Source organism: Saccostrea cucullata, unplaced genomic scaffold (assembly GCF_032062105.1).
Source record: "Saccostrea cucullata isolate Sc308-1 unplaced genomic scaffold, CSIRO_AGI_Scuc_v1 ctg3916, whole genome shotgun sequence".
NCBI lineage: Eukaryota > Metazoa > Mollusca > Bivalvia > Ostreida > Ostreidae > Saccostrea > Saccostrea cuccullata.
The window spans coordinates 1-25,000 of record NW_026932183.1 but is presented as its reverse complement, the minus strand read 5'-3'; the positions used below and the strand labels follow the sequence as shown (position 1 = coordinate 25,000).

The 25,000-nt window shown below is 32.3% G+C and overlaps 2 protein-coding genes across 2 annotated transcripts; one reads left to right on the top strand and one right to left on the bottom strand.

Annotated features, from left to right (window-relative positions):
• Positions 1-7,904: 7,904 nt before the first annotated feature.
• On the bottom strand, positions 7,905-12,446 carry LOC134234615 (uncharacterized). Its single transcript, XM_062716691.1, has 2 exons — positions 12,421-12,446; positions 7,905-9,837 (listed from the first exon to the last, which is right to left on the bottom strand). Exons 1-2 carry the CDS (start codon positions 12,444-12,446, stop codon positions 7,905-7,907), a joined length of 1,959 nt encoding a protein of 652 aa, XP_062572675.1.
• Positions 12,447-18,248: 5,802 nt separating this feature from the next.
• LOC134234618 (uncharacterized) lies at positions 18,249-20,552 on the top strand. Its single transcript, XM_062716695.1, has 2 exons — positions 18,249-18,274; positions 18,536-20,552. The coding sequence occupies exons 1-2, from the start codon at positions 18,249-18,251 to the stop codon at positions 20,550-20,552; spliced, it is 2,043 nt and encodes a 680-aa protein (XP_062572679.1).
• The last annotated feature ends 4,448 nt before the right edge of the window (positions 20,553-25,000 follow it).

Below are 25,000 nucleotides of genomic sequence, written 5' to 3'. Positions count from 1 at the left end.
ACTGAAAGTGAGGACACAAACAAAACTGAAAGTGAGGCCACAAACAAAACTGAAAGTGAGAACACAAACAAAACTGAAAGTGAGAACACAAACACAACTGAAAGTGAGGACACAAACAAAATTGAAAGTGAGGCCACAAACAAAACTGAAAATGAGGATACAAACAAAACTGAAAGTGAGGACCAGTATAAAGCCACTGAGGACAAAAGCTGAGACAAAGAAAAAGGATATGATCTGTTTCTGATAGTAGCATGTTATCCTGTGGTTCTATGTATGCACTTCACTTTGCAATCCGTTGTTCTATGACACAATACTTAGCAAACACTCTAGTGCCAAATAATATTCCTGTCATGTCCGTAACAGCAGAGTTTCATCCTTCCAGAGACATCGCCTTGCCATAGTTATTCATTAATAAATTTTATTTTTTCACTTCATGAGTAAAAGTTTTGTATATCAAAAACTTCTTGTGATAATCAAAATGACTGTGATAACTCGGAAGAGGGTCCGTATTCTGATTTATATTTTTATACAATCAAATATTTTTTATTAATTTTGACCACCGATCTACTTTTAGTATTTTTGTCATCAATCTAATTTTATTTCCTGTGTATAATAATTTGTCATTTTATATGTTGTTAATATTATTGTATGCTTCGTATATCACATTTATTTATAATTATAAACTTTCATTATCTGGTAGTAGCTAATAATTGTCAGGGGTAATTGTTTGTATATTATCTCTGCTTAGTTATGAATGTTAAAGGAATTATTATCAGTAAACAATATGAGATGGGGTTCATAATTAATTGTATAGTAGTTATATCCCCAATTAGTGATTCCATTTAATCTGAAACCTATTATTGTCATAATTTTTTTTTATAATGATTTTATTAATAAAACAAAAGTTCATATCAAGTTCAAAGGTACTTTGAAGAAACTGGTTTCAAATAGGCTTAATTTTAAACCTATTAAGTGTTTTGAGATAATTCGAAAATAAAGCCCCGTTTATGTGCAACTACAGTTAAGTACTTGCTTTTGGCATACTTAAAAACGTTTATTTAAAATATTGTGTGAAGCATCCTGCATATAGATGTACAAGTTTCATATACATATATTTTAAGTCTACCCCATTCTGAAAGACCACTCTGGCACAGATTTTGTACAACATATTTAATCAATAAAGGTTTAATTTACATTTATCTCTAGTCCAGAAATCATCATCATTTATCTATAAATATATGTATACCACTAAAATTATACATATATCTAATTTGATAGTAGTCTTGAGTATTTTTTCAAAGCATTATGCATACATTCCTAATAAACAAACACAGTATCTATTTTGAAACTTTTTGTAATTGTTGAAAGATATTTATTGTTTGAACAAGCTGATTACACATGTATACTGGAGTAGAGATTGGTAAAAATTCCATACCGTTTACAAAAATAAGACAAGAATTTTGTAAGAACCTGTTTTACCTAGTAGAGTCAATGATGTATACAAACTCATCAATCACGTACCCTCCCTACTTAATATTTCATTAAATTTTCTAAGAGACCTCCGAATAAAGCTATGGTTTACCACATATTTTATTGTTATTGACTGAGACACTTGTTTTAGGGAAGATAATTTAATAGCACTGGTACATGTGATATGTAGATTCTTTTAACTTAATACTATAGAGTCTGACATTTCTGTTTCATTTTTTTACAAGAACAAGACAAACAAAGATACCAACAGTCTCGTTTAAAGTAATCAGTTGAAAAGTTCTTTGTGCAATAAAATAACTTAATTGTCAGCGAATGAAATCTATAATTCAGTCAAATGCTGAACATCATTTTTCATATTGACATCTGAGCTTGGTAACTACTGTTCATGATATCCTTATTTCATTCAAAGTGTTGCTTCAGCATATTTTAAATTATACAAAATGTATTGTGTACAATGAAATATATGGAGATAAAGAACAATATTCAAGCTCTAAATTCCATACAAATTAAGAGCAGAGCAAACACGGACCACTACAACGTCAAAGATAGGATCAGTTGCCATGGAGGAGTGAGCACCCCCTGCCGACTGGTTACACCCGCAATGTGCTTCGTTTCATGATTGAGTAATAACATTAAGATCCGTCGACATTCAGTGTGTAAATAAAGACCTAACAATTAGTTTGAAAAACGCCAGTCATCATTTGACTCATTGATGAATTGTATATGCTGACAAGGTCATTGTATCGACTATAAAACTTATGATATGAGGACTTTAAACGAGACTGCTGATATTCATGTTTCATCAACCTTGTCAATAATTTACCTCTTGTTTTGGAAATTTTATATATGAAGATCATGCTCTTTTGTATTGAATCAACTGAGAAATATTAACCCCATATGCAGGTGATTTAGCTTAATGAGAACTAAAAATAAGAAATACGGAAGTAGTGATTTATATGCTCCGGGATCGAAAGATACTGGGGATATAATGCTTTTGTCCTGTTTGTCTGTTGTGAACTTTAACCTAGTGGGCGGGGCTATGACTTTCATATTTCACAGGTGTGTACCTTGTAACTAAAAATGTCTTTGGGTACCACCAAATTTGAGCATGGAGTTTGACCTAAATTTACAAAAAATACCATACTTTAAGGGGGATGTCCGGCCACTTTTAGTGCAGTGAGAACAAAATGTAAACATATCTTCAAATGGCTAAAATACATTATATTTTGATCAAATTTTAAGTCCTCATGACAAAGATACAATAAATATGCATAATTGAGTGCATATTGTGCATATATAATCTATACTTTTGCAAAAAAATGCTTTTGATATGCTCCTTCGAACTGCGCAACTACAGAATTCAGCAGAGCCTTAAAAAATCCAAAAAAATATGAAAACTGTGCATTAATGTTCTCTCTACAACCATTTGTTGAGAAAATGTTTAAATTTTGCACTTTTAAATGATAATTTCAAGTTCTAAACAAGGTACCGTCGTCTTCAAAAAGAGTGTAAAGAACCATGAAAGTAGTTCATGGATAGCAGCACGTGGTTTATTTTTAGCACGGAATTTTGTTTTCAAGACCTCTTCTTAATATGGAGGGACATAACAATCTTTAACGAGCCCGAGTCTAATTCGAGTGCGCATCACTTTGCGCAGCTTTTTAATTTCATGCAGTCATTAATTATTTTCATTTTAATACATAATTAACATTATTTGTAACTCCTGCTGATCTGAAAATGTGGTTTTACTACAATTATTGGAAAAAGAACGTTGAAATCGCTCTAACAACGACACCAAAGATATGTATTTTTACCGTAAAATTGCAATTTTTAGAGGAATTTGGCTTCGACGTAGACCAATCGAGATGGTGAACGTTTTTGAAATTTCACAATTTTGTGAATTTTTACATTTACTTTCATTTACTTGAATGAAAAAGAAATCCCTAGGGCAGAAGTACAAAAAATATTGAAAAAATGTAATAATTTGGCGATATTCCAACAAATTCCCATAGGGTCCAATAGTAAAGTTTGACAACATTTAAGATGGCCCACTAAGTAAACGGGGTGGTAAACATTAAATATTTTAATCCTAAAACAATAAATATAACAGTAAAAATTAATTATCAAAAAATAATCAAAATCCCTAGGGCAGAAATAATTAGACTCGGCCTCGTTAAATGTAGAAGAGAAGCAAAGTTGCAAAATATTTCAAATAATATGAACACTTTTAAAAGAGGAAATGTGTTATAGTGTGGCTTGAAGTAATTTATTTAGTATTATTATCGAACAGTTGTTAAATAGTGTATGTATTGAGATAAAAAAAAATCTTAAACTCTTTGATTCCAGGTAAGGAAAAATGAGCACCATTAAAGTTAAGAATTAAGAGTTAATAAGTTTGCCACAGATAACTTATATTATCTATCAAAATTTTAATTATCACCAATGAAACACAAAGAAATTAGACACTTTTTAATCGATATGAATGACCTTGTTGTAGTATCTACTAGTACGTGGGGTGATCAAAAAAGTTCGCGATCTCTTTATCTACAAAACCACAATTCATATTAAAAACAAATTTGGTGAACACATAGGCATATACAAGTTCTTAAAATAGCACATGCTGAATAAAGTTTTGCTCCTTGTTTGAGATGTCACAATGTGAAAATGACGTCATTATGCAGGTACTTGTGACGAAAACTGGTTGTCTCAGTGGAACTCGTTCAACAAACGACTATAATATTTATGGTAAATCTTAAAAATGCCTTTAAAGTAGCGTATAAGAATTTGTTCACAGTTTATTAAAACTAATGACTTCCTATAATTTAAATCAATGATTGGATAGATCGTTTTAGTGAAGGAAGGCAGAGGGTTAAATAAGATACATGTTATGTTGCCCGGTGAAAGCAAGTTTGAAAAGGGATGTGTTTTTAATTATGCAATATGCTATTAAAGACCTCCAATTTACACTTTGAAAAATACTTGAATATTTCAACAGTAGTATAACTATCAAATACCTAAGATATCGTTTACTTTTTGATCACCCCTCGTATATTGTGTCAAATAAACTACAATTTTCATTACAGCGGAGCAACATTTGAAAAGGAATGATATCATTCAGAGTGGGTTAGGAGATTTAATGAATAAAATAAACTTTTTTTCTATTTGCCCATATTGTCAAAATTACAATTTTACAGAGTAAACAAAACAATCAACATAATTAGATATTTTATACCATCTGCCGTTTGGTGGTTCTCCCAACTCAGGGAAAAATTATTGGGTCCGTTTTTATAGGTGAGAAAAAAAATTCCTTAAAATTTAAACATATTTGTTGACGGAAGAAAAAGAAAAAATACTGTGTAATGGGATATAAAAAAATTGAGTCGGGCCATACATTTCTATGCAGTAAATCGAGAGAGAGAGGGCAACCAAGTAACAAGTGGTCTTATAAGGCTAGTACATGTTCAATCACATACTTAGTAATGCAATTTTTTTTAATCTTTGGCACTATTTTGAAAAACAAACATAGGGTTTTCGGGGGGGGGGGGGTAGCCTGTCACTTTTTTTTGTTGCGAAGATAGACATAGCATATGCAATGGACCTTTCTTTGCAAACATTGTGCTAGCTTCTAAATTTCAAAGAAACAACTCAATACATTTTATCAAGCTTCGTATGTTCAATGAGCGAGAGCTTATAACGTTGTCAACATAATGAGACATGATGCGTTTTTATGTCCAAACATTACTCCATACAATGTATCAGGTATTTGTATGATTAAGGAATGCAACTTCTTTTAGTAAATAAAAACCATTGCATTTACCCTAATGTTATAGTTTCCCCCTTTGAAAACTTATTAATAAATAGCAAATCTTTTTCATTTTTTTAATTCATATCTTCTTCAGAAAATAAAATGTACACGTAATATAGATTATTTAAATTGTAAACGATACCAATGAACTACCACAAACACCCAGCATTTATTTCGTGTATTCTCATTTCTGTAGCGGCATGTTTGTATATTGTTATATGGTTCTTGTCTGAGGGATTGTTGGTATGAGTATAGAGCAGCCTGGAAGTTCCCTGTCACCTGTTGACAGATCCCCAGAAACATTAAAACTTAAAACCTACCTATTGGAGGGACTTTGTAGTTAATTCAAAGTAAACATTTGATACGAGCCAGTCTGATTTTGTTGATCCCTAGGTTTCCCAGGTATCGTGCTCGTGATAATTAACCCAGACAAATTATTGTATATTTATTTTATTTGAGTACATCTTACCAATCTGAATTTTTACTAAAGTGAAGGTAACAAGTATAGTCATACTGTATCCAAGCCTGAGGGTTTACTCAACATTTATGTAGGCTCTGGAGTGTACTTGAATGGGTTCGGGTAAAATTCCAAGCAAAGATTTCTTTGTAGATATTTGTTAGATTACATAGAATACGGTATCTCGAACACTGATATCTTGAAAAACGTGGGTATGTCGAAGTGAATTAAAAATCCCAACTACTTGATCTAACCCTTTGAAATTTTAATTCTCAGATATTTCGAAAAAACAATACCTAAAGTAACTTAGGCTTCATTATTCTTGCCATCTTTGTTTACACGGAGATCAAAGAAGGCACCAAACTACCTGTCCATGCAGGAAAAGAAGTCTCAGAAACTTCCACTTTCTTATTCCCCTTTATATTATCAAAGATTTCAATTTTTACCAACATTGGTAATTATGGAGGAGTCAAATTAGAGGCACCACCAGAGAGACATTATTTCCAGCCTAACAAAGAAGATCGATAAAAAAAACTTCTTTAAAAACAGTTAATGGGAGAAATCACTATCTCCGTACGCTTCTACCACCACATTTGCGTTCATCAGCTTCTCATTGTTGGATACATAAATGTTGCAGTCACTCTCTATCAAAAACATGACAGAAAGGGTATCTTCACCTTCAAATATGACTCTCCCTACCAAATTTACAAGAATTCACGCGTCCGATGAGGCGGATGGGTCTTCCAAGATCAGTTTTAGTTACTTTACTATTTGCATTAAACAATGTTAAATAACAACTCAAATTCCATTCTTTGTATTTTTATTATTTAATTTTACACCTTCCTCCTTTAAATACTGTAAAACAATTTTGACAAAATAAAAATAGACTAATACACTAGACAAAATTGCTAACGCACCACTTAAAAGTCTTCCTTATGAATTGAACATTTGCCTAAACGGTATAAGTATATATAAAACGCCAAGAAATGTTGCTTGAAAGATAAAAGCCGAGGCGTTAGCCGAGACTTTTATATTACAAACAACATTTCGAGACAGAGGAGGTTATTCTGCATCATTCACGACAACAAGGACTTTATTTCTATTCTACCATATCTACTACAATCGCTAAATTACGGATAATCGTTTCCTCTATAGAAAAACGAATTAGGTCACCATGTCTCGATTACGCTGTTCCATTTAATACCAGACGGAAAATTTGTTTGTTTACCTGTGTATGGAATGCAGACGATTTGAGCTTTCGTTACATTAAAAATAGCCTTTTTAAATTACAAATTTGTTCTTAATATGTATTGATCAGTTAAAATGAATATACAATATCAAAATCATGTTCTTGTTTTACTGCTAAAATCATGTTGTTTAATGTGTAGGGAGGTCCGTGAAATAGCCCCGCTTTGCTATAAAAACCGACATTCATCATCAACTTTATGCAATTTAGAGTGTTTATACTGCAAAAGAAAACACATCAATGCGGTCTAAACAAGTATTTCATTCTACAGCCAAACATGCATTTGAATTGTTCTGATTTAATACGTGTTTCTGATCTGATAATGTTTTGATGACGTTCGTCAATGGAACACCCTGCAGACACCAACTGTCTTGTTTTATCACGCCCACCCAGGATCAAATGCCGCATACGGTATATTTTTTTCCTGATTTTCTAATTAGAAAAAAAAAACATTTTAAAAAATGCACAGAAAAAAAAAGAAATTTATCCTTCCAAATTAGTATGGACACGATTTTCACGTTTTCTATGAAATGGTCACACTTCAGTTAACTTTTTTATTATTTCTCAATTAAGACATTTAAATGCAAAATATTTCAAATACATCTTAAACAAGTTTTGAAAAGTAAAATATTACGCCTACTTTTATCGATGGTGCGTTATCAATCTTGTCTAGTGTATATCCTAAGAATATTTTTGAAAGATTATATTTTAACCCCCTGTTTCATTTTCATAAAATCACCTACATCTTTTTCGAAAAATACTTGATAGAGATTACAAATTCTATGAACTATTTCAAAAACCTAACATTTATCTGATTTTATAAATCATTTGACAAATACTCTGTAATCTCATTTCCGTAACTGTTTGCATGTTTGGTACGGAATTTCTATTATAGATCGTTGGTTTTAGTATAGGGCAGTCTGGTGGTTCCCCGTCAACTGTTGACAGATCCCAAGAATCTGCCACGATATGTCTCTGTGTCGTAAATCTATAAGCTGTCCCTGATCATAGTGCACTAGGGTCTGTAGATCATCTAGAGCTGTTTGTACTCTCATTGTGTCTACATGTCTGTAGCACAAAACCTCCAGCATGTATAACAGTATAAAGGATGGGATGTATAATATAGTCTTCTTCTTCCTAAGAGCAGACTGTTGTTCTGATACTAATTCACTGATGTAATGGATTCCACTGTATAGTCGGATATCCCATGCCACAGCTTTCCTCATCTTTGTACACCAAGACTGCCCCCCTACAGCCTCAGTGTACATCTTTGTATCTACTTTTGACTCATACATCAAATATGGCTGTGCTAACTTGCCCTTGATCATCTCTGTAATAGATAAAGCATCCCTGTATCTTCGTGTCTCGAAATAATACATAGCTATGAACAGCATGTCAGTAATGAAACCAAACTTGGCCGCTACTTTCAGCATGTGACAGGAGATTTTATCAGCTCTATATTTCAGTTTGTTTTTACATGTGAAAGTTTCCATGCGTAATATTAAAGCAGTATCTTTAAGGAGAGAAGCTGTAAGTATCTGTAGCATAATAACTTGGTACTGTGTCAGGAGAGGTGAACCTATCATCTGTTCTATTGTATGTAGATATCTCATACAAGTTTGAATGTCAGATTTGTATAATACATCAAAGCAGTGTATTTCATTATATAGGGTTTCATCAAACTCAGCCTCAGAAATCAGAGTATGCTCATCTGTACAGATGGAGACTTTAGGGTTATGAAGGACATTTATAATATAAGACCTAATGGAGGGAATTTGTAGTAGGAATGCTAATCCCTTCTCATACAAACCGTACAGTCTCATGAACAATTGACGTTGTTTGTAACCATGAATTTTACTTAGAAACATGTTGTTATCTGGAATGAAAAAGTTAGGACAGACCCCCTCATACACCCACTTAAGGACAAGTTTAAAACAGACCCAGAAACACCCCAGGAGATTTAGTGGACGCCAATGAGGTAAAGTATTTTGTTGAATTACCCAGAAAACTACTGTCTTCATGTGATATGAGCACAGTAGTTTATCATCTTCATCTAGTCCATTGTTAATTATTTCTGTTAAGAACAATTTAAGTAAGCAATAAGTTAAGAATTGACAGTGGTTCATTGCATACACTAGTTTTTGTTCTGCCAGAGAGAAGGAAATTCTCCATTCATGATCTTCATGACGTCCTAGTTTATGTCCAATTGCTACAAAGTGGCAACCATTGTTTACTATATCATCAACAATATGAGGCTGGGGCCATGAGTGACATCTTTCTATCCATGAGGAGGCAGATGGAGGCCAAAAGTCACAAGAAAGGCAGTGGGCATTATCATATTCTAGTGTTCCATATGCTCCACTGACACAGGGTCCATGTTCAGTCTCGTTACTTGATGATAAGGAACATATCTTCTGTCTGTATTTAGAACTAGATATATAACAACTGTTCTTCATTCTAATGCACGCCTCCAGGATTCCCCTGTTTATGCTTGGTGACAGTAAATATAACAAAGTAAATCCTGGTGGACTATCAGAACAGTCACAAAGGATCAGTGTTTGTCTCTGTGTGTTGTAATAATGAGACTGAGATAAGTCCCAGATCACACGGTAATTATTTGGCCAAAACATACTGTCTATATCTGATTCTTTTAGTCTGAAACCTTCTCTGCAACTTCCACTTAACATCACAATGTAGTAATCACTTGTTTTCACATAATATTCCACCATCTCCAAGATGTCAACCACATCTCTCTTCATAGCCACCATTTGTGACGTTCCCACTTTACGACACAGTCCCACAAACACTGACTCTGATATGTGGTGTATGGCTTTCTTACTGGCAAGGATTAAAGAGAAATTTCATCTACATGCCTATTGCATAATTTGCGAATTACGTAGCTCTCACCATTCTTAAATAAAATTCGTAACATTGTTGCTTAAAGGTACTTGGACACAGATTTGTGATTAATATTTTCTCTATAATAGTACGACTTATACATGTATATTTTAATAGCATTTCGCACAAAAATTAATTAAAAATCTTATTTCATTTAAAAGGTTATATTAAAACTAAAACAAAATTTTGGTGGGTTTGATTAACACATCCTTGCACTTTCATAAATTTCAATTTTATTCTTAATACTTAGGAAAAGTGGCAATCTTGTTGTGTATAAATAAAAAAAATATTAATAAAAGACTGGACCTTTTTGTGATAAAGAATATTACTCATATTAAACGCATCAATTCATTTTTATTGCATATTGAAGTTTAAGGAAAAGACGAATTGTTTAAGTTGCATTTTCTTCCGCAAAACGTGCGGGTTTTAAGGACCTATGTTATGCAATATCCATAAACACAGATTCGAGCCTATTTTCTGGTGTCGAGGAATCAAAAATTGGACTTTCCTTGGCCTTTTTAAGAAGACTATTGAAAAGTTTCAAAGGGCCAACAACCAACACCTCAGTATTGTCAGTCAGTGCTCAGTGGTGTGTGGAGAGTATAACAATTGAACACACCCGGTATATTAGCTACACATTAACAGCAACAGAGATCGTGCCCTGTTTATGAAAATTTTGTACGTTTTAGGAACGTATTCAATTTGTTAAACTCTGAACTTAACACTGACACTAGGAAATGAATTTGCTTTCGCACATTTCTACTCTGAATTTTCTGGATTATAGTATTTATATTTTTCATCAATACTCTACAAAATTGCTTAAGTATTAAGAGAAAAGATTTTTTTTAAGTATGATAATCCGAAGTAACAATAACTTCAGAAAAAAGGTTTTTATTATATTTTTATGAAATGCTATATCAACAGTTAAGTCTTGAAACCATTCCGAAAATATTAACATCAAATCTGTGTCTAAGTACCTTTAAAAGGTTAAGTATATATATTCCCTTTAAAAATAAAATAAAGAGTTTTATATTTACGATTTAGTTTGTTTTCAACTTATTTTGAATTTTTGAAAAAAAATGAAGGAAACTAAACGTAAGATTGTTTTGTGCCATGTGTTATTATCAGGCTTGGGGTAATGCTAATTGTAATGGCAATGCATTGCAATGCATTACATGAACTCAAAGTAATGCTAGTTATGTGTAATGCCCAAAAATTTGCATTACATGTAATGGTAATGTAATTCATTACTTCATAAAATCCAGTGTAATGCTGGCATTACATAGCATTAGACAGAATTATTTTGTAAGATAAGTACCTATTTTAAGAAATTTAAGTTGATATGGATGATGGGAATTATTGTTTAGGTTATTTATTTAATTTATTTATTTTTATTTCTATTTTCTTATGCAAATGATACTATTGAATAAAAATGTTAACTTATTTAGATAACATTTCTGTATCTATTTAAATGCACTTTTTATTCTGTTGAAAATTTACCTACCTTACATTTAAGTTTTCAAACTTATTTAAGGTAAGAATTGATTTCAAAGAATTATATGAAATAGTTTAAAAAGATCTTTTTTTCAAAAATCGCATATGAGATACACTAATCAATGTACACTCGTCACTGTAAATGATAATTGGTATCTTTTGAATAGCTAGAGTGTCACCAAAACATACTAGGCCTCTGGGTTATGTAACAATTAACAATGCATATTTTGGAGAAGTGCTCCAAATTACAAGTCCTTTTCTCCTGACTGTGTTTATAGAACATAAATTGACCTGATTTGCCATGTACTGACCATGAAAAATCCATTGTATATGTAACAAAGAAAATAGAAGCCATGCAGGCATTCTATGCTTCACTGTGCTTTAATAGCAGATCAAAATGTACATCCTGTCTACTATTTCAAAAAGTTTGTCATTGCATTTATTTTTTTCATAGGTACAAATCAAAATAGTGTACGCGCCTATATGCTTTTTTATTATATATTTTAGGCAGGGGTTAAAGTGACCCAAAAGTTAAATTACTTCATCACTTCAATAGTTAAACAAAACGTGGATATTGTACATGTGTTATAAAACTGACAATTCAGAGCTTTGAACTTTCTTTGATTGTAAGTTAATGACATTGTAATATATATACAAAAACTTGAAATCAAATTTGAATTATCATTTATCATGTTTAATTTTGAAAGGGGTGGATACAAACTTATAAAAAGAAAATCGCAAAGTTTTGTATAAAATTCTATTTTTAAAAACCTCCAAATGTAATGGTAATGGTAATGCATTACTTTACTAAAGTAATGGTAATGTAATGCATTACTTTAAGAAAATAGAGTAATGGTAATGGTAATTTAATGCCCAAATTGTTGAAGTAATGGTATTGGTAATGCATTACTTTCAATGTAATTCGCCCCAAGCCTAGTTATTATATGGTATATACAGTTGTCAACAAAATATACTGTTTCAGACATTATACCTTTACGTGTAATCTATATTGCTTTCAAGCAAACTTACATTTGTGACGTTCCAATAGATTCCATATTTATTTTTTTTTTACAAGGAAATGCTAAAACATCTAGGGAAATAAATGTAAATGTTTTAGATGCTATAATTAGTGCAGAGAAATTCACTAATCTACTTTACTCGTATTTTCATATACAGCTCAACAAACTTTTTAAACTCACGTGGTTTTTCGCACAAAATAAAGTCACATTTCTCTTGCAATAAAACTTAAAATTATCGAGGTTCAGTGTGAGACATAACCGTTATATTTTTAGATATTTCATGTTAAAGGTGCATATTCTCTAAAAATCATTATCTTAAGTTTTAAAAGTTATTGTTCTTAAAGGGAAATATTTTATAAATTGTATGCTGTAAAATGTGTATGATTCTATCATAGGTATTCACATACTAATTAATCGAACTTTCTTTGATACAATTTGGTTAAAATGTTAAAATTGACTTCTTAGAGATGCGTATTTTTCTAGGTACTTCGCACATTTCCCATACTTTCCTTGGTTTTGTCGAAATGCAGCGCCGAAAAATGATAAAACTGCATAAAGAAATGATGTGAGAGCATAGGATAATAAAGTATTGTTTATCTTTCAACATAGTAATTTGTAAATATTGAAAAGAAAATTCTTTGACATTTATGGTCTGAAACTTTGAAATTTTGCGTTAGAAGGAATCTTTCATGATGCTAGATTCCAAGAAGTTAACCTAAAAAATGCCATCTTTTTAACATGGAAAGCAGTCTAACAGATGATAAATACTTTTATCATCTCGCGTCTTAGTGTCATATTGATGTACATAAAATACAGAAGTTACACGAAGTGCACTGTTTCTGTATAAAGGCAAGGCAAAGGTATGCTTAAAAATACACGGATACAAAGACGGTTGCATTTGAAGAGAAACCGTGAAAAAACCAACTGGAATCTCCCATAAATATCATCCAACAGCATATAAAAATTCTATCAAATATTATGTGTGAATTATGCAAAATTAAATTATAAATCTATTTTAAAATATATTTTGCTGTCACAATACACAGTTTTGCATTATAACAATGTGACCTTAATTTGTGCGAAAAACCATGTGAGTTTAAATAGTTTGTTGACCTGTATAGCATTTATACCGGTGAGCTTGAGATTAAAGTTACCATATAGTCTGACAAGAAAACATTGATGTTACCATCAATTTGTCGCCCGGGAAATATATCAAGTAAGCAATAAAATTGAGTCTTGATCGTCAAACCGCTTCGATATGTGTGAAAAGGCATGAGTATAATTGATAGAGACGATAGTCGCGAATATTTTGAAAACTTATAGTCGGATAAAAATCAAACAAAAACGATACAATTTTAAACTTGATCTATTCCTCAAGTAAATGTTGGCTGCATATATAAAATATAAATTGAAGTTAGACACATGCATCACCTATACTCAAAAATATATTAATTTTCAATTTTAGAATATAAAACACGAACTGTGCAGAGTAAGTTTTCATGCAAGAAGTAAAATTCGATGTTCTAATTATAGTAAAAGATAAGCAACTTTATATATTAAATATAAAAAAAACGTATGTATTTTTACAGATTCACTTTATGGAAGTAAATATATTATGTGTCTCGTAATTTATAAACGGAAAGAACTTCTGGTTAACAATCTTTTCAATGTTTAGAAAACCTTTAATTCTAAATAACTACTCCCACCCCAATTCCCATACACCAACACTTAAACTTATATGTATAGAGCAGCCCGGTCCTCCTGGCTGCATTAAATCTATTTCTCTATCGTCAGCTACCCTTAACTATGCAGCAATATACCTTCATCACCGGAATACGTTGTTAATATAGCTCAGTTGATTCGATACACAAGAACATATTCTACGTATTACACTTTCTAAAATGATTAAATTATTGACAAACAAGTTGATCCAAGAGGAATATCAGCAGTCTCGTTTAAAGTAATAATTTTGTAAGCTCTATGGTCGATACAATGGCCTTAGTCAAATGCTGACTGACATTTTCCATACGTATTGTTAGGCAATTATTTACAAACAGAATTGTCGACGGATTTTTTCCAGTGATTTCCCAAATATGACAAGGAGCACATGGCAGGTGTCAACGTTCGATAGGGACTGCTCACTCTTCCATGGCACCTGATCACACCTCTGATGTTTTAGAGGTCCGTGTTTGCTCTGCTCCTATTTTGTACTGTTTAGTTGAATATTGAACTATCTAAATCCATTTGCAATATTACAAGCATTTAAAGCCGCTGTTCATGACATTGTAAAGTCATATGAACAAGACGGGTTGAAGAACTTACTCAGCTTTAAGGAATCTCATCAAAATAAGTGTGCGATGAACGTCCACTCTGACATAGATTTTGTACAACATATATAATCAGTAAAGGCTTATTTTACGTTAAAGCTAGTCCAGAAATCTTCATCATTTTATATATAACAATATGTATACCATTATAATGATAAATATATCTAATCTAAAAGTAGTTGAGTTTTTTTTTCAGTACATCATGTATATATTATTAATAAACAAACACTATACATTTTTTGAAACTTGTTTTAATTATTGGAAGATTGTTTGAACAAGCTGATTACATATGTATACTGAAGTAGAGATTTGTCAAAAAATTCCAGACCATATATACAAAAATAAGACAAGAATTTCATATACAGTTGTTCTACCAAGTACGTTTAACTTAATGGTAACCTAACGAAACTTCATAATAAACGTGAAATTATACATCTTTCTATCGCAAAGATCTTTTACTTATTATATAGCCATATACCCCTATGAGCTGCAAACGAGGTTTATGTCGCTCAGTTGATTTGATATGCATTAGGGCATGCACTATAATAAAAAAAAACCTACAAAACGGGACAAGCTATTGGCAAACAAACAAAAATATCGCCAGTCGTTTAAAGTAATCATTTGACATGTCTTTGTTCGATAAAATAGCTTATCAGCAAATAAAGTCTATGATTTGGTCAAGTGCTGAATAATGCTTTTCATATTGACTTCTGAGCTTGGTTACTACTGTTTTTTATCGCCTTATTTCATCCAAAGTTTGCTTCAGGATATTTTTAATTATTATATTACCAAATGTAGTTTGCAATTGAAAGATATGGAGATAAAAAACACTATTAAATCAAGCTAAAAAATCATTAAACAATAAAAAATAGGAGCGGAACAAACACGGACTACAACATATCGGACGTGGAATCAGGTGCCATAAAGTGAAAATCCCCTGCCGACCAGTCACACCCGCCGTGTGTTCCTTGTTATGATCGGGAAATAACGGAAAAATCCGTCATCAATTCAGTCTATAAATAATGGACTAACAATTAATATGAAAAAGGTCTGTCAGCATTTGACTCGCTGATAAACTGTATTTGCTGACAATGTCATTGTATCGACCCTAGAACTTACGAAATAAAGCCTTCAAACGAGACTGCTGGTATTATTTTTTCATCAACTTGCTTGTCAATAATTTACCTTGTTTAGAAATTGTTTATACGTAGAGCATGCTCTTGCGTATCGAATCAACTGAGATATAAACACTCCGGTTATCCTTGTGCAGTTGATGAAGGTATATCGATGCATAAGTAAGGGAAGTTGACGATAGAAAAGTTAAAGTCATCACGTTTATCATATAGTTTGGTTGTTAGATTACCATAAACGTTATTTTCAAATAAAATATAAAGTATGAAACAGATGTGTCAGAATCTGTGGTATCTTTTATCTCAAGCTCACCAGGATATATTGTATCGACGCAGGAATGGAAACTATAATTGTTAATTGACAATACATCGTCTAGATATCTAAATGTCGAGCTGAAGGCTACAACTAGTGTGTTTAATACTGATTGTTAGTACCTTATTGATACACTGAATTGACGACGGATTTTTTTCGTTATTTCCTGATCATGACAAGGAGCAGACGGCGGGTGTGACCGGTCGGCAGGGGATGCTCACTTCTACATGGCACCTTATCTCACCTCTGATGTTTCAGAGGTTCGTGTTTGCTCTGCTCTGATTTTATATTGTTTTATGGACTTTTGATCTTAAATACTGTTCGTTATCTCCATATATTCCATGAAAACATGGGATCTCAGAGACAATTAGGCGGGCTCGCAAAGGTTTTACTATACAGGTTTGTGAATACATACTATTACTTCTCGTATCTCCGTGGCTTTCAAAGAAAAATCAATGTAAACTCAACATGATTACAGGTCCGTGTTTTCTCTGCTCCTATTTTTGTATTGTTTTTATGGACTTTGATATTAAAACTGTTCGTTATTTCCATATCTTTTACCTATGACATATAAAAGTTATTGACATTTGAAGTGCAATTTGTAATGCGAATTTAATAAGATAAGGTACAAATTCTGCTTTATATGAAGACAAAAATACGTGTTAATAATGGGGCGCAATTGGTACCCATGGGAATTCTATAGATTGTTGGAAGATCTGGTCTCCAAAAAACAACATAGATATTTTCAATCAGTAACTCAAGCATCTTTTTGATATCAACTTCAGAGTTCTTGTGTGTACAATCGGAATGTTGTTTAAGAAAATGAATTTGCAAATCACCTATTTCAAGGTAAGCAAAATAAAGATTTCCGTTAATCATGTTTATATTAAAAAAGCAGCTGTCAATAATATCGAAAAACCTGGACTTTAATTTGTCGTAGAGAATGGTTGTGCATAGCGTTGAAAAATCATGCGTTTTAAGCTGTATATTTTAATGAAATCGTGTGATTTCAAATTGTCCTAAAGTACCTTGGAATTTTTAAGTATCCACATCGGATTAACACCACTTTTTGAATATAAAAATATACAATATTATATATTAAGTACTCTTGACGTTTCTCCTTAATGAGGAGTAAATAAAGAGGAATGGTCGTACATTTACTGTAACCCACTATGTATCTTTGTTTGTAACGATGATATCGACTTTACAGAAAAGCACAACGACTTACCACTTCGATCTTGATCGATATGCTCTTTCTGAAATATATCTTTAGATCTACCTTATAAAAGGACTGTAGTAATGAAAGATAATTATGGAGATAAACAGTACTCAAGATCAAAAGTCCATAAAACAACGAAAAAGCGGAGCAGTGCAAAGACGGACGTCTACGATGTGAGAGGTGGGATCAGGTGCTATGAACTATCCCCTGCCGACCGATCACACCTGCCGTGTGCTCCTTGTCATGTTTGGCAAGTAATGTAAAAATCTCGAGTCATAGAGTATCATAATATAGTATTTGACGGCATGAAAAATTGTAAAAATTTGGTAAATTGTATCATAAAAATAATTTACAACTGGTTCAGATACGTTTTTCCAATGTTGAACGCTCCAACAAATAACCTTTTTATAAATTTGATTGATTTATGAATATCGGGAAAGCCATTTAACGTTACATTAAAAGTACAAGAAAGAAAATGCTGAATGCAGTTACATTAAAATGGGTTATTGCCCGTTGCATAATCTTTGAAGATAGTGTAATGATTAAGAAAGAAAATATATATTTGAAAAATAGTGTTGCTTAACAGTATTTTTATTCACAATTTTTGAAAAATTTTCCTATTGACAATTTTATAGTGGGTATGAATTAAAATGTTTACAAAAGTTTTTGCAAAATCCTTTGAGGACTGAGGATATGGAAAGATCTATAATCGAAACAGTTGTAATGGTACTACAAAACGAAAGTAGATGCGATGGGATTTTCTGTAATGCTTTGAGTAACTGAAAATTTTCATATCTTACTGATATCCGTGGAAAGTATTGGAAAGTATCCGTACTGAATCCGTGGAAAATGGACTCTATTAGAAGCTCACAAATGTAAGCTATAATGACATATATCTATAATATTTCACCTTTTATTGATTGTTTACTATATCAAATGCCCAAATTCAAATAAAGTTTTAAAAATTAATGATTAAGCTGAAAAAGAACGTTTCATAAATATTAAAAAAGATTTTTAAATTAGAATACAGAATTTCAAGTAAAACGTACATAGGTAAATTTACTTGCCATTGATGGTATCTGTGCTAATGATTATGTCTATACAAGAATATAAATTTACGGGTAAATCATTGTCAGTGAGACAGCTATACAACGTATATCAGAGTCAGTCTATGTGGGACTATGTCAGGAAGTGGGAACCTCACAACTGGTGGCCATGAGGAGAGATGTGGAAAACATCAAGGATATGGTGGAAAATCAAGTGAAAACAAGAGATGAGGAAAGTGTGATGGTGAGTGGAAGTCACAAAGAAGGATTTAGACTGAAAACATCAGATGTAGACATTATGTCGTGGCCAAATGATCACTGTGTAATCTGGGAATTTTCTCAGTCTCAGTATTACAACACACACAGACAAACACTGATCCTGTGTGACTGTTCTGATAGTCCACCAGGATTCACTTTGTTATATTTACTAGCATCAAGCACGGACAGGGAGATTCAGAGATCTTGTGTTAGAATGAAAAACATAAATTATATATCTAGTTCTAAGTACAGACAGATCATGTGTTCATCATCACTTCTCTCCACTCAACATGGACCCTGTGTCAGTGGAACACTAGGAACAACAGAATATGATCAAGCCCACTGTTTTGCTTGCGACTTTTGGCCTCCCTCTGCCTCCTCATGGATAGACAGATGTCACTCATGGCCCCCGGCTCATATTGTTGATAATATAGTAAAATATGGATGCCACTTTGTAGCAGTTGGAAATAAGCTAGGAAGTTATGAAGACCATGAATGGAGAATTTCATTCTCTCTGGCAGAACAAAAACTAGTGTATGCAATGAGCCACTGTCAATTCTTAACTTATGGCTTGCTTAAATTGTTCTTAACAGAAATAATTAACAATGGACTCAGTGATTATGATAAATTACTGTGTTCCTATCACATGAAGACATCAGTTTTCTGGGTGATTCAACAAAATATATTGTGTCATTGGTGTCCCAATAATCTCCTTGGGGGTTTCTGGGCCTGTTTTAAACTCATCCTCAAATGGGTGTATGAGGGAGTCTGTCCTAACTTTTTTATTCCAGATAACAACATGTTTCTTAGTAAAATCTATGGTGACAAACAAAATCAATTATTTGATAGACTTTATGGGTTATATGAAAAGGGTTTAGCATTCCTGCTACTACACAGTTCTTCAGTAAGATCTTATATTTTAAATCTCCCTCATAACCCCAGACTCTCTATCTATACAGATGAGCATACTCTGATTTCTGAGGCTGAGTTTGATAGAAACCTATTCAAAGTCGAAATAGACGAACAAGACACAGTTTGTTATCAATCGGACATACAAAGGTGTATGAGATATCTACATTCAATAGAACAGATGATAGGTTTTTCCCTCTTTACACATTATGAAGTAATGATGCTTCAGAAATTAACAGCTACTGTCCTTCAGAACAGTGCTTTTATGTTACAAATGGAAACTTACACACATAAAAATAAACTGAGGTATAGAGCTGACAAAATCTCCTGTCACATGCTGAAATTAGCAGCCAAGCTTGGTTATATTACTGACATGCTGTACGTAGCCTTGTATCATTACAGGACACTTAAATTTATTGAGGTTTTATCTATTATAGAGATGATCAAGGTCAAATTAGCACAGCCATATGTGATGTATTTGAGTAAAGTAGATACAGAGATGTATATTGAGGCTGTAGGCGGGCAGTCCTGGTCTATAAAAATGAGAAATGCTGTCGCAAGGTATATCAGACTTGACAATGAAATCCATTACATAAATGAATTGATACCAGAACAACAGTCTGCTCTTCAGAATGACATGTCTATATTATTTGTACCACCGTTTGTACTGTTATACATGCTAAAGGTCTTGTGTTACAGACATGTAGACACAATGAGAGTACAGACAGCTCTAGACGATCTACAGACACTAGTTCACTATGATGACGGACACTTTATACCTTTAGATTACAGAGACATATCGTGGCAGATTCTGGGGATATGTCAACAGGTGACAGGGAACCCCCAGGCTGCTCTATACTCATATCAACAATCTCTCAGACAAGAACCATATCACAATATACAAACAGCTGCAACAAAGAGAATACAGGAAGTTTGTTGATTGAAACCCGTAATCAACAAATTTTCAGACATGTGTAGGAAATCACCTTGTATGATTTTGCTCATTTACATATTTCTCCTAATTTCATATTTTCAATTTAATAAAATTTGGCCGGAATTCATAAAACTTTTGCATTCTCAAGTTAAAAAATCATTTAAGTTACGTATTTTTTAACCTAACTTTCCTACGGTTTACTTAAATAAGGTAGAAACTCTCATGTGTTAAAGTTAATTAGAACGTAACGTTAGATAAGTTTCCTCAGGAGGTGTCTTAAGTAGATAAGAAATAATTAAGATTTCTTTATCAATAAAAAATTATGATTATCTGAAAAAAGCCTTGTCTTTCAGTAATAAAAGACCATGCTTTAACATCTAGCAATAAATTGTTTTTAACTTTGGTAATTTGTGTACTAGTAAGATGCAAATGTGAAATGTTTTGACAAAGCTGTACATATCAATTGTGATGTAATACACATCGCTTTAAATATCTCCATCACAAAAGAGTACTCTTTTTTTCTGGACTGTCCATGTATAGTAAATAATTTTCGGGCAGCAATTTTCGTTTTTTACTCATTCTGTATTCCAGCACATATCAAAGTCAGAATTGAGGTAATAAAATTAACAGGGATATACAGCAGATAAATTGTTTTCAGGTTTGACCTCATAAGTACTATTTTAAGGAGGTCAGAGGTCAAATAAGTGCAAAAATTTCATCAATTTTTTCAACACTTTTCAATATTCCTATTAAAATTTCACGAAATGGATGCTAAAATAGAAATTTCTGCATATACTCTCAAGAAGGTATCAGAACTGCAATATCTCTGCACCATTTTAGTTCAAATATTTTTCTAATGACTTTTAAGTGGTTGCTAAGTAACAACATTTTAAATTTTTTGGCTATATACATTGTATATTTGTATTGCTCCTTCTAGACATTTTTGTATATTCCATGATTTGTTTATAAGATGTCAAGGAAAGTAATTTAAATGACATTATTGAATGAATTATTGACCTTGACACTTTTGTACTTATGGGGTCAAGGTCAAATCTGAAAAGAATGACGCCTGAAGAATATTTCAATTTTTAAATGCTGCAATCATTAACAAAGCATATGGTGCAGTTCCTAAAACATCAATGTGATAGTGGTACATGTTCACACATACTGACAACAACCCTCCATTATAATTATGCCAACTTGATTTTACTTTCAGGGACTCTGACCCTAGGCCAGGAAGGACAACTCTTTTATTTATAATTTGTTCAAAAAGTCTTTTAATGAAGCTTGAAAAGTAAATATGTTCATGCACCAATTTTTATTATCTGCCTCTCAATTTGTTTCAAGGTTCTTTGCAAAGCTTCATAAATAACTTCTTATTTTTTTTAACATCATGTTGATAAACATTGGTATCTAAATATGCTTTTCCGGGAGAAACATTTCTACTTTTAATTAGACCTTACTGAGAAGTTCAAAGAACCTTGAAGCACATTGAGAGGCATATAATGAAAATTGTTGCTTGAAAGGATTTAAGATCAATATATGAGAAGTGTCTCAATTGGCCTCTTAAATTGAACATCTTCATTTTACTTAATATATAGCTTTAATTTGTACAGTTATATATGCGACCTTTATTAGTCATTTATATTTTGATCAAAATGCCGTTATTTTAGAAATATGACATCATAAAAATCACATTTTCCTGACATTTTAGCAGATTTTGTATAAAACTGCTTATTTTCAAGCAGTTTTTCTTCCAGAAAATATAGAGCGCAGCTTAGAACAAGCTTTATATTTTTACAAAAGATGTATCTATCCAATACTAATTAGTGAAAGAAAAATTGTTTTGTTCTACACTGCGCTCTATGTTTCCCATAAGAAAAAAAAAACAAAAAGAAAAATTCAAATTTTGACTTTTTTGTCAGATAGCAAAAATAGCATTATTTCTCATATTAATTAAAGCTAGTGAGTGCATTTAAATGTGAAAAATATATAGGAAATATTTCTAATGTAATCTCTTCTGGAAAATAAATATCAATTAAACATATCTGAATGTCATTCTAAAATGTTGATTTTTAGGGGGCCAAAATTGGCTCTTATCATATATACTACTTTTCAAGCTTCTTTTCAAGACTTTTTGAATTAAATAATAAATTAAAGAGATGTCCTTCCTGGCTGAGGATCGGAGTCCCTAAAAAGGTCCTTATAGATGGTTGTGAAAGGCATTTTCTTCAAAAGCAACACAAAATTGGCTGACGCTTAAGATGAAGATCTAGTACACGATGAGGTCCAGTACAATCACTAGATTTAGCTACGTAGGTAGAATTACATACGTAGCTTTCTTAACCTACCTCATGTAGCTTTATTCATCTATTTCAATGCAATTTTTCAAAATTGTTCTTTTTATAAAAATTCACAAGTAAATTACTATTAATATTTATACTAAGGAGATTTTAAAAACAACCCAAAGCAGATATAGTTTACACATTAATGCGTGTGGACAATTTAGAGCAGAACAAGTAATTCCATTGTTTGGGTAACTGTCCCCTCTCCTGTGTGCGTTGAGGCATGGATGAGTATGATTACTTCACATTGGGATGCATGAATAATTACCTACCCATTTTCATGTTAAACAGAACTGTATTTTCTTTTCATTTCCGTCCTGAGTAACAACTGTTTTAACTGTTAAATAGCCCTAAAATTTTCAGAACTTTGATTGGAATTGCGCAGAAAAAGACTGCAATGAATCAAGAGTGCTTTTTCATGAATTGTTTTCAGATATGTGTTCAGAGTTGAAAATGATCACTTCATCAAAATAAAATTTCTGCATATCCAGAGAAAAATGCTTTTTCATACAAATAAATTGATTTGTTAGCTAAGTAAAGCTACCTCAGGTAGGTAAATAAAGCTAAGTAGGAAAATATAGTGATTGTACCAGACCTCCGTCCTGATGAGTCATTAGTACATTTTGTTTTCATTTGAACGTGAATACATTCTTAACGTAGGTCATGGGTTTGCTGACACCGTTAAAGCTGGATACGCAATTTATATGATTTGAGTGATTTTTTTTGTGCACAACTTATTGTGACATCACAATGAAAAAGAAAAGTTCAGTATATTATTCAGCTATAACTTTTGTTGGAATTGGTAGTTTAGTGTTATATCATTCATAGAACATACTGAAGTAATCAATTATATTATACTTTCATGTTAATTACTTGAATCTGATTCGTCGAGAAACATTTGATAAAAAGCACTACTACCCGCTGAATAATGAAGCCACGCCCTGCGTCGCAACAGTCAACATTGCTTGACGACGGGTGGTATTACAAAAAATAGCGACTGCGCGGAATTTATGCGCGCACGGTTCACTGTAATATGTATTTGTATAAAACATTCAGTATAATATAATAAATGCGCCTCGGTTGACAATGGTTTTCTTGGGGTGAAAATTTTCAATGTTACACTCAACTACATGCAATATTTATATAATAAAGAAGGATCATTTCGATTTTAATGACACTTGAAGCATGAAAAAATGTTACATCTGGTTTTATCAATTGCATCTTCTCGGGCTTATCGATTATGAAGCCTCAGATTTTTCAGAGTATATCAATACCAAATGGGCATAAGTTCAACTGAACTTTTTTCGCCATAAACTTTTTAGATAGTTTAAAAGAAAAAAAAATATCGTAAAGATGATATATAGTTTATATACCTTTATGCTAACATTATATTATATTATTTTCGAGAAGTCGTGTTTAACGCACCATCGGACAAATTGATCAGCACGGAAGTGAAGGGATTAACTTTGCATGTCTACATAATTACGTTGCATGTAACAAAATTTATCTTGCATGTACGGGGAAGAAATATGCTACAATACTGAAGGATCAAAGAAAAATCGCGAACATAGCGAAATTAAAACCATCTCAATTTTTTTTTGCAAATTTACAGTATTATTATAAAAGGGGTTGCTCATAAGGAAACATTATGCGTGCAAGTAATACAACGATGTCTTAATTCATGAATTAAAACATCATTGCATTACTTGCTCTCATATCTGGTCGCTAAGAGTAAAATGCAGAAATATTTGGAAATAATTTTCATGAGTTCAGATTTGCCGCTCAATAATACAACGGTAAAATGGGAAGTGATGGGAAGCGATGGAAGGTAAAATCTAATACATAGCCATGATGTTAGTTAACATGAGGTAAGATTGTGCTACTGTTTGAAGTTAAAGGCATATAGAGGTAACGAACAGTATTTAATATCAAAGTCCACAAAACAATACAAGATAGGAGCAGACAAAACACGGACCTCTTAAGCATCAGAGATGGGATCAGGTGCCATGGAGGAGTGAGCATCCCCTGTTGACCGGTCACACCCGCCGTGTGCTCCTTGTAATGATCGGGAAATAACGAAAAATCCATCATTAATTCAATGTATAAATA

What these genes read in the sequence shown, in the direction of transcription:
- LOC134234615 (XM_062716691.1), bottom strand. Translation starts at nt 12,446, where the DNA reads ATGGAATCTATTGGAACGTCACAAAT. An exon ending in TCTATTGGAACGTCACAAAT is followed by an intron (nt 9,838 to 12,420) that starts GTAAGTTTGCTT and finishes AATCCTTGCCAG; the next exon opens with TAAGAAAGCCATACACCACA.
- LOC134234618 (XM_062716695.1), top strand. Translation starts at nt 18,249, where the DNA reads ATGGACTCTATTAGAAGCTCACAAAT. An exon ending in TCTATTAGAAGCTCACAAAT is followed by an intron (nt 18,275 to 18,535) that starts GTAAGCTATAAT and finishes AATCATTGTCAG; the next exon opens with TGAGACAGCTATACAACGTA.